Genomic DNA, 12,864 nt, shown 5'->3' with positions numbered 1-12,864 from the left:
AGACGACCTATATAATGTCGTGGTCAAATAATCAGAGTAATACGTTTCATGGTATGTTAGTTTACCGATGGGCGCTTTTGTCCCCCTGATGTCTTCTCTCGCTCTTCTGCTGTCGGCAACATGAAGCCGTAGAATAGTGGTAATGAACACAAGTTTAGCTGCTGGTCTTGTTTTTCATTTTGGAATTGCGAGCGTGGATGCTCGAGGGAGGTGGGACTTAGTGCTGGATCTGGAATACTGAACATTCTTACTAACTTATAGTTACTAAATTAGAACGCAGAAATAAATTATCCACTTGGGTCAAGAAGATTATCCAGCCGAACAAGGAGCACAAGTCGAGTAGTGTGTCAGCGCCAGCTCCAACTAACGGAACTTTAGCTGTAACTTCGGTTTCTACTGCGGAGTCATCGCCTGCCGGTACCGCTGCCGCTGATAGGTCATCAGCCACTCTACGTGCTCATGGAACTCATAAGACCCAAAGGTCGAAGACACGCCAGGTTCCCGAAGAAGAGGTACGACATCCAGTCCCACCGTGCACATTACGACAGTATATTGTACAGAAACCTGCTTTACTTGGCACTTTCGAAGCTCTGGGTAGCAAGGGTTCCCAAAGTACCACTTTTACTAATACATACCCTTCAAGCATTACCAGTAAGCGTAACTCCCATACTATATCTAACCACAGCCAGCCACAAGGTAGCTACTCACAAAACAAAGTTGAATTCGAGCATGCAAATGACAATGCCAGCACTGTACCACTAGTCTCGGTCTGTTCATCTTCAATGAAGTCTACAACTTTCTCAGATGTACATTCAGCACAATCTACTAGGGCTACGGTTTTTTCAAATAAGACTTTTGATACCAATTCCAGTACTGTAGGAATACCTCCTGCTAGCATCGTAGACCGTGGAAGGCAGGCTATGGAAGCGCCCAGTGTTTTAAGTGTCGGATCTTCACACACTACTGCTCAACCACCGCCTGTAAGAAACGCTAGTCTAAGGGCGAATAGCATCAATAATTCAATGAGTCACGCAAGTATCTCAACAATCATGGACTATTGAATACATAGGTATAGTCCGTTTTTAACGAAGTACCTGGAAAATAGCCATCGTCTATGTGACGGCAATTATAAAAGGACAGAAAAGGGTAACACACATTTGAAAGTTCTAGTTACAAAGTGAATTCACATGCCGTTAGTTTAAGATAGGATGGATAGCACTTACATCAAACGCTGAAGTTTCTTGTAACTTTGCTCTAGTTTTTAATATCCATACTAATCTAGCAACTGACAAGTAGCACGTGGGATTTAGTTCAATTTTTTTGCATATGAAAAGTAAGCGATGATGAAGCTTCCTATTCAAAATGGTTTCAGATATATAGCAACAACTGTTGTTCGTGAACTATAACCGGTTACAGAAGCTAAATCTCGATCTAGAATGGGGATTCCACAAATAGATCCTAACTTATCAAATCCTATTGATGAAGATGCTCCTCCAACAATCTATGGATCTCATTTAAAACCCGAACTAGCTACTGCAGCTTTGAACCTACCTATCGATTTTATAAAGCAAAAAGAATCGTTGGCAAATCACTATTTGGCTACTCACCATGTTACCATAAGTGCTGTTTTGATTGCAGCTTCGGTATACGTAGGCAAAAACTATGTTTTTACAACAAGAAGTACCAACTCTGTGGCGGAGTATTTGTCTTTCTTCCTGTCAAATAATAAAAAGGAGATAATCACTACAGTTATTGTTTTGTGTATTAGTGCGTCTCTTTTGATAACATCGTTAAGCAGATTAACCGGTGTAGTTTTCAAGCCAAAAATTGATTCGATAGTGAACAGTAGGGGTATAACCCTGTTTGGTCTGGACTTGAAACAGCTTGCAAATGGTGACAGTAAGTCAGTAAATGATAAGAAAGTGGATGACACTTATGTCGTTGTTTACAGGGAAACTCCTATTGCGTTGGTATCTATTGCTGAAAACATGCAGTTGTCTACCAAGGAGTCTCTGGTAATGGGAATTACAACAATCGGATGTCGCCAAGTCTACCAGAGAAGTGGTATAATCGAAGATTTACTTGATTGGGCCTTGCTAAGGACAAAGGATATTCAGCAGCAGTCTGGAAAGTACAAGCCTGGTCAGTCTATGAAACTATTAATTGAAGTGTACTCCTTTGACAAGTTCATGAAGAAAACCTTAAAGAAAAAGGGTTTCAATATGCTGGAGAGCTTTAGTATGCCAGAAAGCAAAATTCTAGGGGGACTGTTTAGGGTTAGAAGAGAACTATGGGGAATTAAATTCCATTTTGAATCTAAGAAAGAATGAATTATAAATAATGCAGTATATAAAGTTTTAATGTATATTTTTGCGTATTTCAACCATAATCCTTCCCTGTGCTTCAGTTCCTTTCTGGCCTGGGCTCCAGTGAAATGCTGACTTTCTCCCAGTTAAGTAATAAAGAAGAATATATTAACAAAGAGATACAAAGTAAATAATGAATTAACCAAGCAACCCCATATTGAGGTCACGATCACTGGATTTTCTTTTAATAATTCCCTTCTTTCGCAAAACTGCCTTAAGGTATTTAGTCATTAGGTACACTCCCACTGCCAAGATGCACCAAATAAGAGATGTCTTTAAAAATGCACCAATCTTAGCACCAATCGAAGGTTCGATATACTCAACACCAATAAATGACTCATCTGCAAGAGCAGATTTAATTTCAGCCCACTTAGCGTAGTCGTCCTCCTCCATTTTGATATGCTCACCTAGTTCCCAATTCAAAAACCTGGTTATTTCCTTTGCGTAACTGAAAGAGTTCTCTAATTGACGGTCATTTTCGCCTTTCACCCACTGATATTCTGATGTATCCACGTTATGTAACTTCACATTCTGACTGTGTTCCCCATTAAGTGCTCCTACACCAATGTAGCGCTGCCCGTTACGAGCATTCTTCGGAAGTTTAAGATTCTTTTCCTGTCTGAAAATCTCTTTCCACCGATCTTTGGCTCCATAGTCAATATCAACCTTCAAGTACCCTATACATTCCAAGTATATTATACGTATTCGGTGTCTGATCTCTTCGGTTGGCATTGGGGCTGTTATCAAATTCTTAGAAGTCGACCTCTCACCATCGCTAGCCAAATCGTAATACTGCTCTCTCACATTGTCATTAAGGAAAAGCTTAAGGTTCGGCGGCTGCGCCCTCGAACCAGGATCGTCTTTGAAAGTATCTATTACAATCGCAAGTCCTGGCATATTACGTGGAAACCCCATTAAATCATGATTTTCGATTTCTAATGCAGTACTCAGTTGGAACTGCTGTCTAGCATACCCAGAATGCAAACGCTTCGTCATATACTCGTGATGGGAAGTTACAAGGATAACCATACCCGCCCCGCGGGCTTTCTCTGTACCTGTAGCATCCAAACTGAAGTCAACAACCACCTCAAAATTGTCAATAACATTGTCTCCCATACCATTCGAAAGCAATACGCCCCATCGATTCTTTTCTCCACCACTAGTAAGCCTGATTTCGTCCCAATTCTTGATGACCGTAGAACCCTTTACATGCCAATACTTATTCACCTTATCTAAGTATGGTGGAGATAAAGATGCATCTTTATTATGAAACCGATTTACTAATAGCGGATTCTGTACGTTTAGAGTTTTCGACGATTGCCTAACAGATCCGGTAGGTCGTCTTGTTGCAGTCAGAGAGGGACTGGATCCATCCAAGGAAGGATAGTACATGTGAAATAGTATGAAAGTGCCCAGCACCACTAGGGAAATGATCCAAGATTCATAATTTCTCCTTCTAACCATATTTTAATCTTGTATCTAGTTCTTACAGTGCCATATATCTCTTCAACAGATATACGCAAAAATACGAATGGAACTGATGTGATTCCTATTACCCCCTCAGCACCTGCTCGCAAGTACTAATAGAACCTGAACTTATTGTGCCCTGGTAGTCGTAAGATTTAAAAAGGAAAAGTCGAGTATTTTTCCTTTGAAACAGACTAAGTCAATATTGAACTTGTGGATGATATGCCATATACCGAACACAAACACATTGGAACTTCTTAAAAACTACTCTGACAGTTACAATCCAGTGATTAACTTTATGTAGACTACCTACAGCTCAATTTCATTGACGGAATAAGGGTACCTACCAGCTTTTGGGTAAAAGCCTTTTAGTTATGTCTGGATCCCAGAATTTAAGGGTCCACCTTCCTCATTTAGAAACACCATAAAGGTCTCGAAACGGAGAATTCGAACAAGAATTCGAAACATATTATTAAGAGGAATATCCAAACAGCGGTCTTACAACTGCCTCGTGTGGTCATAACGACCAAAGGGGTGGACGCTTACTTAATAAAGACATGTCTGGGTATTCTGCTATGTAAAAATGGAGCCACTCCACATTCGCCAAGAAATGAGTATTTCGTAGAACTTAAAACTTTTACAGAGAGATATTTCAAAGCTAAAAGCAATGGCAAAAGCTCCCACCCCTCGTTGTATCTTAATTCGTCATGGTCAGACTGAATGGTCAAAGTCAGGCCAGTATACTGGATTAACCGACTTACCATTAACTGACTATGGTGTAAAACAAATGAGAAAGACTGGATCAGCCATCTTTCAAAACAACTACATAGTGCCAGAGCATATTACATATGTCTTCACTTCTCCTCGTACGCGCGCTCGTCAAACGGTTGACCTTGTTTTAGAGTCTTTGAGTGAGAATCAAAGAAAGAACATTAGAATAGTTGTCGACGAAGACTTGAGGGAATGGGAGTACGGTGACTATGAAGGTCTTCTAACCCATGAAATTATTGCTTTACGTAAGAGTCGTGGTCTTGACCAAGATAGACCTTGGAATATCTGGAGAGATGGTTGTGAGAACGGAGAGACAAGCGAACAATTTGGCCTTCGTCTTTCTCGAGCAATATCGCGGATCCAGCATTTACACAGAATTCACCAAAAGGAGGGAAGACCTAGTGATATTCTTGTATTTGCGCACGGACACGCTTTAAGGTACTTTGCGGGCCTCTGGATGAAACTCGGTGTTACGGCAGATGTTCCCCCAGGTGCTAACGATATTCACACATGGGACGATGATACCGTACCTGCAACGAAACTCACCCAGTATTCTTTATTGCAAGACAACCCTAACTTTCTCTTGGATGCAGGCGGTATTGGGGTTTTGTCATATTCGCACCATAACATCGACGAGCCTGCCTTAGCTTTGGCAGGCGCCTTTGTTTGTGATGTTGAGGAGGAATCGCAACACGATGGAGTATAGACAACTTGTGAAAAGGCTGAACTATCCACATAGATAATCTATAAATAAAATCTATAAACAAAATCAAAATCAACAATCAAATCAGCAATCAAAAATAACTTGTATTAAATCTCATGTTAGCGCCCGCGCCAACGTAATTCATACTAATGCTATATACTTTAGAAAAAACCTTCGATAGCTAACAACGGCTAAAATATGTTTATGAACGCTGAGGGGTGGTTACGATCTTTACGACGTGAACCCTACGGGGCTTCTCGCTGGCTTTCCCAAATAAAGGGAAAGCAAATGCGCCTGTGGCCATCAAGAGACAAGTCGCAATGCAAGCTGGTTTCATGATGTATCAATAAGCGCTTTATGTAAAGTTCGTAGCAGCTGATGTCTGCCCATCCATCTCGCTAGATAGCCTTGGGATTCGAATTTTAGGTCTATATATACTAAATTTCGCTTTTTAAATTTGGTAATCTAGTATTCTTATATTGTATGTAAGCTATTTCAAACTCACAATAGTTCACTGACTTCAGTAAATCTTACACCAGCACAATAGACTATGACAGAAGCATAACTTCACCAAATTACCTAATATTACCTAATGTAACTATAACTCTATAGTAACCTCATTATCAACAACTATGTTACCGCTTACCTCAGCCAGCCAACCTTTACTACGTAAGCGCCCTTTAAACAGAGCGGACTTTTCCCGAGGAACTACATCTCGAAGCTACAAAAAACCGTAAATTAACATTGCATCTTAAATTAGTAATTTTAAACCTATGAAAGTCTTTACGATCACATGGTACGTTAAAGACTATCATTAGCGCGTCTTACCTGTTAACTGATTAGCCTTGATAATCTACATAGTGGTCGTTATCATTTAAGAGATTAGATCTTATAAATTACATTCTACTTATAACTTAGAATATTTCCCTGGTAAAATTAATAATTTGTTTGGGCTTACCTTTAATCGTGTAACCATCGAAACGTTAAAGGTAACTGAAGTTCAAAAACTAAACGAAGTTGAAAGCTTCTAGAGGCTTTAAATCCTATTTAGACTATCTGAGGTGCTTCCTGAGTATTTAGGGCAACATCACACACTTTATCTGGTATTCCCAGGTTATTTTTTTTTAAATTTTGAATGACAACAAGTGTTTTATATTATGGTATACCTCTTGTAATATTATGCAGTGGGGTTCAATCGTTTGCTTTAGTGCTTCAAAGAAAAGCTGCTAATAATTTAGCACAACTGACCCATCTCTATTTACCTGATGAAGCTAATGATACAGAAAGAGGCCAGTATTCCATGTATCGAGATAGCACATGGCAACTAGGGTTTGCATTATTTTTGGTTTCCAGTCTTGCAGGAAGTACAATCCAGTTGGCAGCTCTACCACTAGTTTTAGTAGCTCCTTTGCAATCGTCAGGCTTAATATTCAACAGCTGGTTTTCAAGTTGGCTGCTGGCAGAGCCAATGACACGTGAAATGGTCACAAGAACAATTCTCATATGTATAGGAGGCGCACTTCTTGGCACTGTTGGAGTGGGCGTTGACTCACTCTCGGATGTACCTTCGGTTCGCCGTGATTATAAACATCTGGTACTACTTGCTGGAGACAATATGTTTATTTGCTACTTCTTATTGACAAATATCTTGGCGCTGGCAGTTATAGTGTCAGTCTTTTTCATGAGATCTAGACATCTGCGATCAAAATACGAAGTAGATATTGAGAGAGCACAACTAATAACTCCAAGAAAAGGGCCACGGAATAGTGTTTTTGGACTTTGTATTGCATTTGCTAGTGGAGTTTGGTCTGCACATTGCTTACTGTCCGCGAAGTGCATTACAGACATTATTTTAATGGGAACAGAAGACGATACAGATATAAAAGTAATTGCACTGCAGGTGGCTCCAATTGCAACAGTTTGTTGCGTCTTTGCAGTTTCCCAACTATATCTACTAAACCTGTCTCTACGCTATATGTCAACTTCGATTGTTTGTCCCTTTGTGTTTTCGATATACAACGCGGTCACCATCTTGAATGGGATAATTTTCTACAAGGTACAGAAACACGTTTCCATGTGGTTTATAGTTTGCGCTATTATTGGGATTATTGTACTAAACCTAGGAATATATGGTCTGCCAATATGGAATGATGAGGATAAGAAGATAACACATGGAGAAAATACGAGCTACACTGCTGGGAACACCTGCGATACATTAACTTATAGTTCAACGAAATACAACACAACATCACTATCGTGGGGGCAAAGCACGGTTAGAGAACCCACTGGAGGTAAAGGCGTCACTGGATTGGATGAGTAGTATGCTTTCTTTTTATTGACTTCACATGGGAACGCAACATCAGGAATTGATATAGATACAAATTAACGCAATTAATAATATAATAGCAAACGGCAGTAATCTCAACACTTAATTACAATATATAAGAGAAATGATATAATATAGTACGCGTGACGCGTATAATACGGGCTTTTTATTTTTTTTGACGGCATCGCATGTTAGAAAATTCCAAAAAGTCACTTCATAGATGCTTCGTACTACAACTGCTAACTAAAATAGTATCATTCTATAAACTAAGCTTTATTTTGATTGAGGAAGGTACTTATTATCGTTATAAAGTAAACTAGTTTCCAAGACGCTATTATTTTTACGTCACAATGTCCATCGTTAGTCTATTAGGGGTAAATGTACTCAATAACCCTGCAAAGTTTACAGATCCATACGAATTTGAAATCACATTTGAATGCTTAGAACCACTTAAAAGTGATCTTGAATGGAAATTGACTTATGTCGGTTCCTCTCGTTCTCTTGAACACGATCAAGAGTTGGACTCTATACTTGTAGGCCCGGTCCCGGTAGGAGTCAATAAGTTTCTCTTCACAGCCGACCCTCCATCTCCAGAACTAATTCCAGCTAGTGAGTTGGTAAGTGTGACAGTCATTCTACTGTCTTGTGCTTACGACGGAAGAGAGTTTGTTAGAGTTGGGTACTACGTGAACAATGAATATGATACAGAAGAGCTGAGAAATGATCCACCCCAAAAGGTGCAAGTTGACCATGTTGTGAGGAATATTCTAGCAGAGAAACCTAGGGTAACCAGATTCAACATTGTATGGGATAACGAGCAAGAAGACCAGTACCCGCCAGAACAGCCTGGTGTGGATGAAGAAGAGATCGATGAAGAAGACAACGACGACGAAGAAGACGACGAAGAAGGCGAAGAAGACTCCTACGAGGAAGACGAAGAAGAAGAAGGGGAAGAAGACGGCGAAGAACCCAGCGCTAAGAAGAGAAAAGTACAGGATGACGGAGAGGAGGAGGAGGACGAAGCTGATGAAATAGATCTTGAAGCTGAAGAAGAAGATGAAGAAGAGGAAGCCGAGGAAGAAGAAGACGATGAAGAAGCCGAGGAAGTAAATGAAGAAGAAGATGAAGAAGAAGAGTCCGCGGTAGCTACTGGAAAAGAGCACGGTACCGAAACGGTTCCAACCCCTCAAGACACTACGGAAGCGAAATAGAACAAGATTAGTGCCAGTCAATTAATCTATCTTTCTATATTCAGTAAAAAACTGTATTATAAACCATATATATTTTGTCCATTTAAACACAGTCAAGCCATAGTTCATTAATGATTTGAAAAAGAAGAGTGATAATGCGATTGTTCACTTCTAGTGCCTCAAATCGTCTCATCATTCTGTCTGGATGCCAACGTATACGTTGGTCTCGTAGCAGTACTTTCAATGGTACACCCAATATTTCGCTACTTTCTAAGTAAAAATCACGTATAGCAGCAGTAGTAATAGCTTCAATATTGACGTCAGTTAATAGAGGCGCATTTCTAATAGGAACCCTAATTTTACTGTTATTATCCCAATATTTCTTCAGACCATGCCCAAATTGTCCAGATAACCTATTTTTATCAGACTTCGTGTTGTAAAGATTAGCATTGATTCTTACCCCGATATTGACAGCAGACAGCCCCTCTGCCTCATTTAGTCTATCATATTCATCTTCGGTAACAAGAAAATTATACCCATTTACGTTTCCATACGGTTTAAGCTTCAGTGACCTGAAGGTTGTTTCCTTTATCACTGGCGTAGCTGTATTAGAAGCTGTCTTAGGAAAGCAGACTTTTTGCACCCTACTAAAATCGAATTTTTTAACCCTGATCTTGTTATTCGTCTTGGAATTGCTTTCGGTAGAAACTGATCCAGTATGTGATACCTCATCGTTGGAAAGACGACCATCGCAGGATTTTGACTGCTTGCGTCGAAACAAGGGTCTCACATATGTAATAGATTCCTCACAGCTACTATCACTAAGATAATCATCCTCCTTAGGCATTCAAAAGCTCCCTTAGTAAATATGCCTAACGACTTACACGTTGTCTAGCTACGACTCCTGTAGCTAAAATATCAACATTGTAAAATTCATATGTAGCACGTGACCAAATATCACTAACCTAACAGACTTTGAATGAATGATCAATGGACGTTACAATGATCGCTTGAGCTATAGCAATGTAGCAGTTAGATACAAAAAAACTAAAAATATTGTTAGCATTCTCGCGAAGAGCTTACTACCTAATGTGGAACTAAAACAAACAAAAAAATTGGACGAGACCGGAATCGAACCGATGACCTCTCCCATGCTAAGGGAGCGCGCTACCAACTACGCCACACGCCCAAGTAATTGATATATACTATTTAACGTAAAGAGCAATATGACCCACAGGGACGTGCACAGAAACCCAAACACTGCATGTTGTTTTCTTTTGTGTAAGATCGCGAAAATCTGAGGGATGTTGATTTCGAATATAAACAACCTATTATTATTGTCTAGAAATACCACAGTTCATGATATAGAACTGAGTTAATACCCAATCACAGCAGCTTGTACATTAATATTTTCTCATTAAAGATACTCATTATATCTGGTCGTTGCAGACATCTATTGAAGCTTAGTGGGCATGAAGGAAGCTTTTTCAACTAATCATTATCTTCGAAATCGACCTTTAAGCAGCTATAATAGTAGCACTACAAATGGGTTTTTACGCAGATCGCATTCTCAGATTGAGGACTCGGATGATGAAAAGTCTTTAGGCCCTCCAAAGTTAAGTAATTTTGGTTCAGCGTTGCTAACTGACAAGGAGAACGAAACCCCAACATATTCACATAGAGGAGGTGCCTCATCTCAAACCACGCATACTAAACCCGCAACGCTAACCTCAACGGTACACACAGAGGATGGCTCTAATTCAACGTTGTTCACTTCGGTATCTAGGAATCAACAAAGTATGACAACAATGCTCCCCGATCATGCCATTCATACAGAGGATGGGTTAAACTCACACAGATACCAGCTTATACAGCAGTCATTAAAGGATGAGGTTACTTCCAGACAGGCTACAAGGAGGATTAGGAGGTTTATAAACTCTCGTTTCTCTACGTTGGGTCCCGCTAAGCGAAATAGTACCTCTACTACGAATTTAGACATGTCTTCGAACGTAAGCCATGATGATTCGAGAGATATTTCTCAACAGGATCCCAACGCTTCATCTTCTTCGAATAATAATAGTGGTATTTTACAGAACCATGATTACAATGTTTTTCTTGATATGGAGACTGACTCGAAACTATCTAAAAAGGAACACGACGCAAGTAGTCGATCGCCTCTCGTTGCCGGGAACGCAAGTGTCACTGGAATTGACTATGGCAACGTATCTTTTGGTGACTTAAATCCATATCAATACTTAAAGACACATAATCTTCCAACCAGCGAACTTCCAAATATATCACGAATATATTTTGAAATGCAAAAGAGAGAAAATAGAAGAGCAGCTGTGAGGAAAAATATATTCACACATAGCAGCGCTATAAAGGACAGTGGCGATGCCATCAGCAGTTACAGTAATAATAACAATAATGAGAGTAATCACAACAACAACAACAATAATAGTGGTAATAAGGCTGCACTAAATATGGCACCAAAGAAGGATCGCCAGCCTCGAAGGAAGCCCAGTGACGCGTCAGTGAGCTCATTTTCCAAAATTCAATCCTCTCCAATGACTGGGCTATCCAATTACGCTCAGGTACAAAGACAACAAACTACGCAGAAGAACTCTATTCAATCAGAAGACATACCGCCAGGAAATCCTATCAAAAAGCGAGAAGCTCTGAACAACCTGGACGTGAATGCTAACCCTCAGCGCTCCGCATTTATTAAGAAACATAAACGTGATAGTAGTCATGTAAATTATGGCAGAGACTCAGAAATACCTATTGTCAAAAAAGTCGAAATAGTGGAGCCTTTGAGGGCTCCTGTGACTGAAGTAGTTCCTTTGAAACCATCTCAATCAAATGAAGGGTACCAGCACCCTCAAAGGAGGCGACAAGTCATCCAGGTTAATGGTTCGGAATATGAAAAAATAGAATTACTCGGACGAGGTGGTTCTTCTAAAGTTTACAAGGTTCGTAGTACGGGAAATAAGGTATATGCCTTGAAACGGGTATCTTTTGATGAGTTTGATGACTCCAGCGTTGATGGATTTAAAGGTGAAATTGAATTGTTGAAGAAATTAGAGAACCAAACCCGTGTAGTAAAACTAATAGATCACGAAATGGATCATGGAGTCTTGTACGTAGTCATGGAATGCGGCGATAATGACCTTTCTCAGGTGCTCGCGCAGAGAGCAAATATGCCTTTGGATATTGAGTTTGTGCGCTACCACGCACAGGAGATGTTAAAATGTGTTAAGGTAGTCCATGAAGCAGGAATTGTCCATTCAGACTTGAAACCTGCAAACTTTGTATTTGTGAAGGGTATCTTAAAAATTATAGATTTTGGCATTGCAAACGCAGTTCCTGACCATACAGTCAATATTTACCGTGATACTCAGATTGGTACGCCAAACTATATGGCACCAGAAGCTCTAGTAGCAATGAATTACGCAACCGACCAGGTATCGTCCCAAGAGGATATTCATAGAAACAGATGGAAAGTCGGGAAGCCATCTGATATTTGGTCTTGTGGTTGCATAATATATCAGATGATATATGGGAGGCCTCCATATGGTGGATTCCAGGGCCAGAATCGACTATTGGCAATCATGAACCCGGAGGTAAAGATAGTCTACCCCGAAAGGACCTCATCGGGTGAGGTGGTACCACGCACCGCGCTGGACACTATAAAAGCGTGTTTAGAAAGAACTCCTGATAAGAGATGGACCGTAAATGAACTTCTCAATGGTTCTTTTATTAAACCAGTTTCGGTAACGCATTTCTTCATCCGTGATTTAATAAAGAATGCCGTTAAGTACGGCTCAGATCAAAGCTATGTTTCCAAAGAAAAGGTGGAAAACTTGGCGGATGATGTTTGGAACAGATTAAATGATTTTAGGTTATAGTTGCATATATTGAACAATAGAATATTGTATCATTATATATATATATATATATATATATACACACATATATATTAAATACTCAGGTTTTAATTCTTTACATGTATACAATGTTCCAGCCCATCCTCTTCAAGAA

At 39.8% G+C, this 12,864-nt stretch overlaps 8 protein-coding genes and 1 non-coding gene across 9 annotated transcripts; 6 read left to right on the top strand and 3 right to left on the bottom strand.

Annotated features, from left to right (window-relative positions):
• Positions 1-14: 14 nt before the first annotated feature.
• AW171_hschr2921 (uncharacterized protein) lies at positions 15-1,061 on the top strand (the record flags this gene model as incomplete). Its single annotated transcript, XM_018130617.1, has 2 exons — positions 15-51; positions 274-1,061. 2 exons carry the CDS (start codon positions 15-17, stop codon positions 1,059-1,061), a joined length of 825 nt encoding a protein of 274 aa, XP_017986106.1.
• A 375-nt stretch (positions 1,062-1,436) lies between these two features.
• Positions 1,437-2,330, top strand: PHO86 (Pho86p; the record flags this gene model as incomplete). Its single annotated transcript, XM_018130616.1, has 1 exon — positions 1,437-2,330. One exon carries the CDS (start codon positions 1,437-1,439, stop codon positions 2,328-2,330), a length of 894 nt encoding a protein of 297 aa, XP_017986105.1.
• Positions 2,331-2,504: 174 nt separating this feature from the next.
• UIP5 (Uip5p) lies at positions 2,505-3,830 on the bottom strand (the record flags this gene model as incomplete). Its single annotated transcript, XM_018130615.1, has 1 exon — positions 2,505-3,830. The coding sequence occupies one exon, from the start codon at positions 3,828-3,830 to the stop codon at positions 2,505-2,507; it is 1,326 nt and encodes a 441-aa protein (XP_017986104.1).
• Positions 3,831-4,500: 670 nt separating this feature from the next.
• SHB17 (sedoheptulose-bisphosphatase) lies at positions 4,501-5,310 on the top strand (the record flags this gene model as incomplete). The annotated part of the gene is made up of 1 exon (XM_018130614.1): positions 4,501-5,310. One exon carries the CDS (start codon positions 4,501-4,503, stop codon positions 5,308-5,310), a length of 810 nt encoding a protein of 269 aa, XP_017986103.1.
• Positions 5,311-6,442: 1,132 nt separating this feature from the next.
• AW171_hschr2917 (HBR205Cp) lies at positions 6,443-7,627 on the top strand (the record flags this gene model as incomplete). Its single annotated transcript, XM_018130613.1, has 1 exon — positions 6,443-7,627. The coding sequence occupies one exon, from the start codon at positions 6,443-6,445 to the stop codon at positions 7,625-7,627; it is 1,185 nt and encodes a 394-aa protein (XP_017986102.1).
• Positions 7,628-7,983: 356 nt separating this feature from the next.
• ASF1 (nucleosome assembly factor ASF1) lies at positions 7,984-8,844 on the top strand (the record flags this gene model as incomplete). Its single annotated transcript, XM_018130612.1, has 1 exon — positions 7,984-8,844. One exon carries the CDS (start codon positions 7,984-7,986, stop codon positions 8,842-8,844), a length of 861 nt encoding a protein of 286 aa, XP_017986101.1.
• An 82-nt stretch (positions 8,845-8,926) lies between these two features.
• AW171_hschr2915 (uncharacterized protein) lies at positions 8,927-9,670 on the bottom strand (the record flags this gene model as incomplete). The annotated part of the gene is made up of 1 exon (XM_018130611.1): positions 8,927-9,670. One exon carries the CDS (start codon positions 9,668-9,670, stop codon positions 8,927-8,929), a length of 744 nt encoding a protein of 247 aa, XP_017986100.1.
• Positions 9,671-9,939: 269 nt separating this feature from the next.
• AW171_hschr2914 lies at positions 9,940-10,012 on the bottom strand. Its single transcript has one exon. It is a non-coding gene; the product is annotated as a tRNA-Ala (tRNA).
• Positions 10,013-10,295: 283 nt separating this feature from the next.
• On the top strand, positions 10,296-12,731 carry MPS1 (serine/threonine/tyrosine protein kinase MPS1; the record flags this gene model as incomplete). Its single annotated transcript, XM_018130610.1, has 1 exon — positions 10,296-12,731. One exon carries the CDS (start codon positions 10,296-10,298, stop codon positions 12,729-12,731), a length of 2,436 nt encoding a protein of 811 aa, XP_017986099.1.
• Positions 12,732-12,864: the final 133 nt, after the last annotated feature.

This window comes from Eremothecium sinecaudum, chromosome II (assembly GCF_001548555.1).
Source record: "Eremothecium sinecaudum strain ATCC 58844 chromosome II, complete sequence".
Lineage (NCBI taxonomy): Eukaryota > Fungi > Ascomycota > Saccharomycetes > Saccharomycetales > Saccharomycetaceae > Eremothecium > Eremothecium sinecaudum.
The sequence above is the reverse complement of the archived record's forward strand: the minus strand, read 5'-3'. Positions and strand labels throughout refer to the sequence as shown.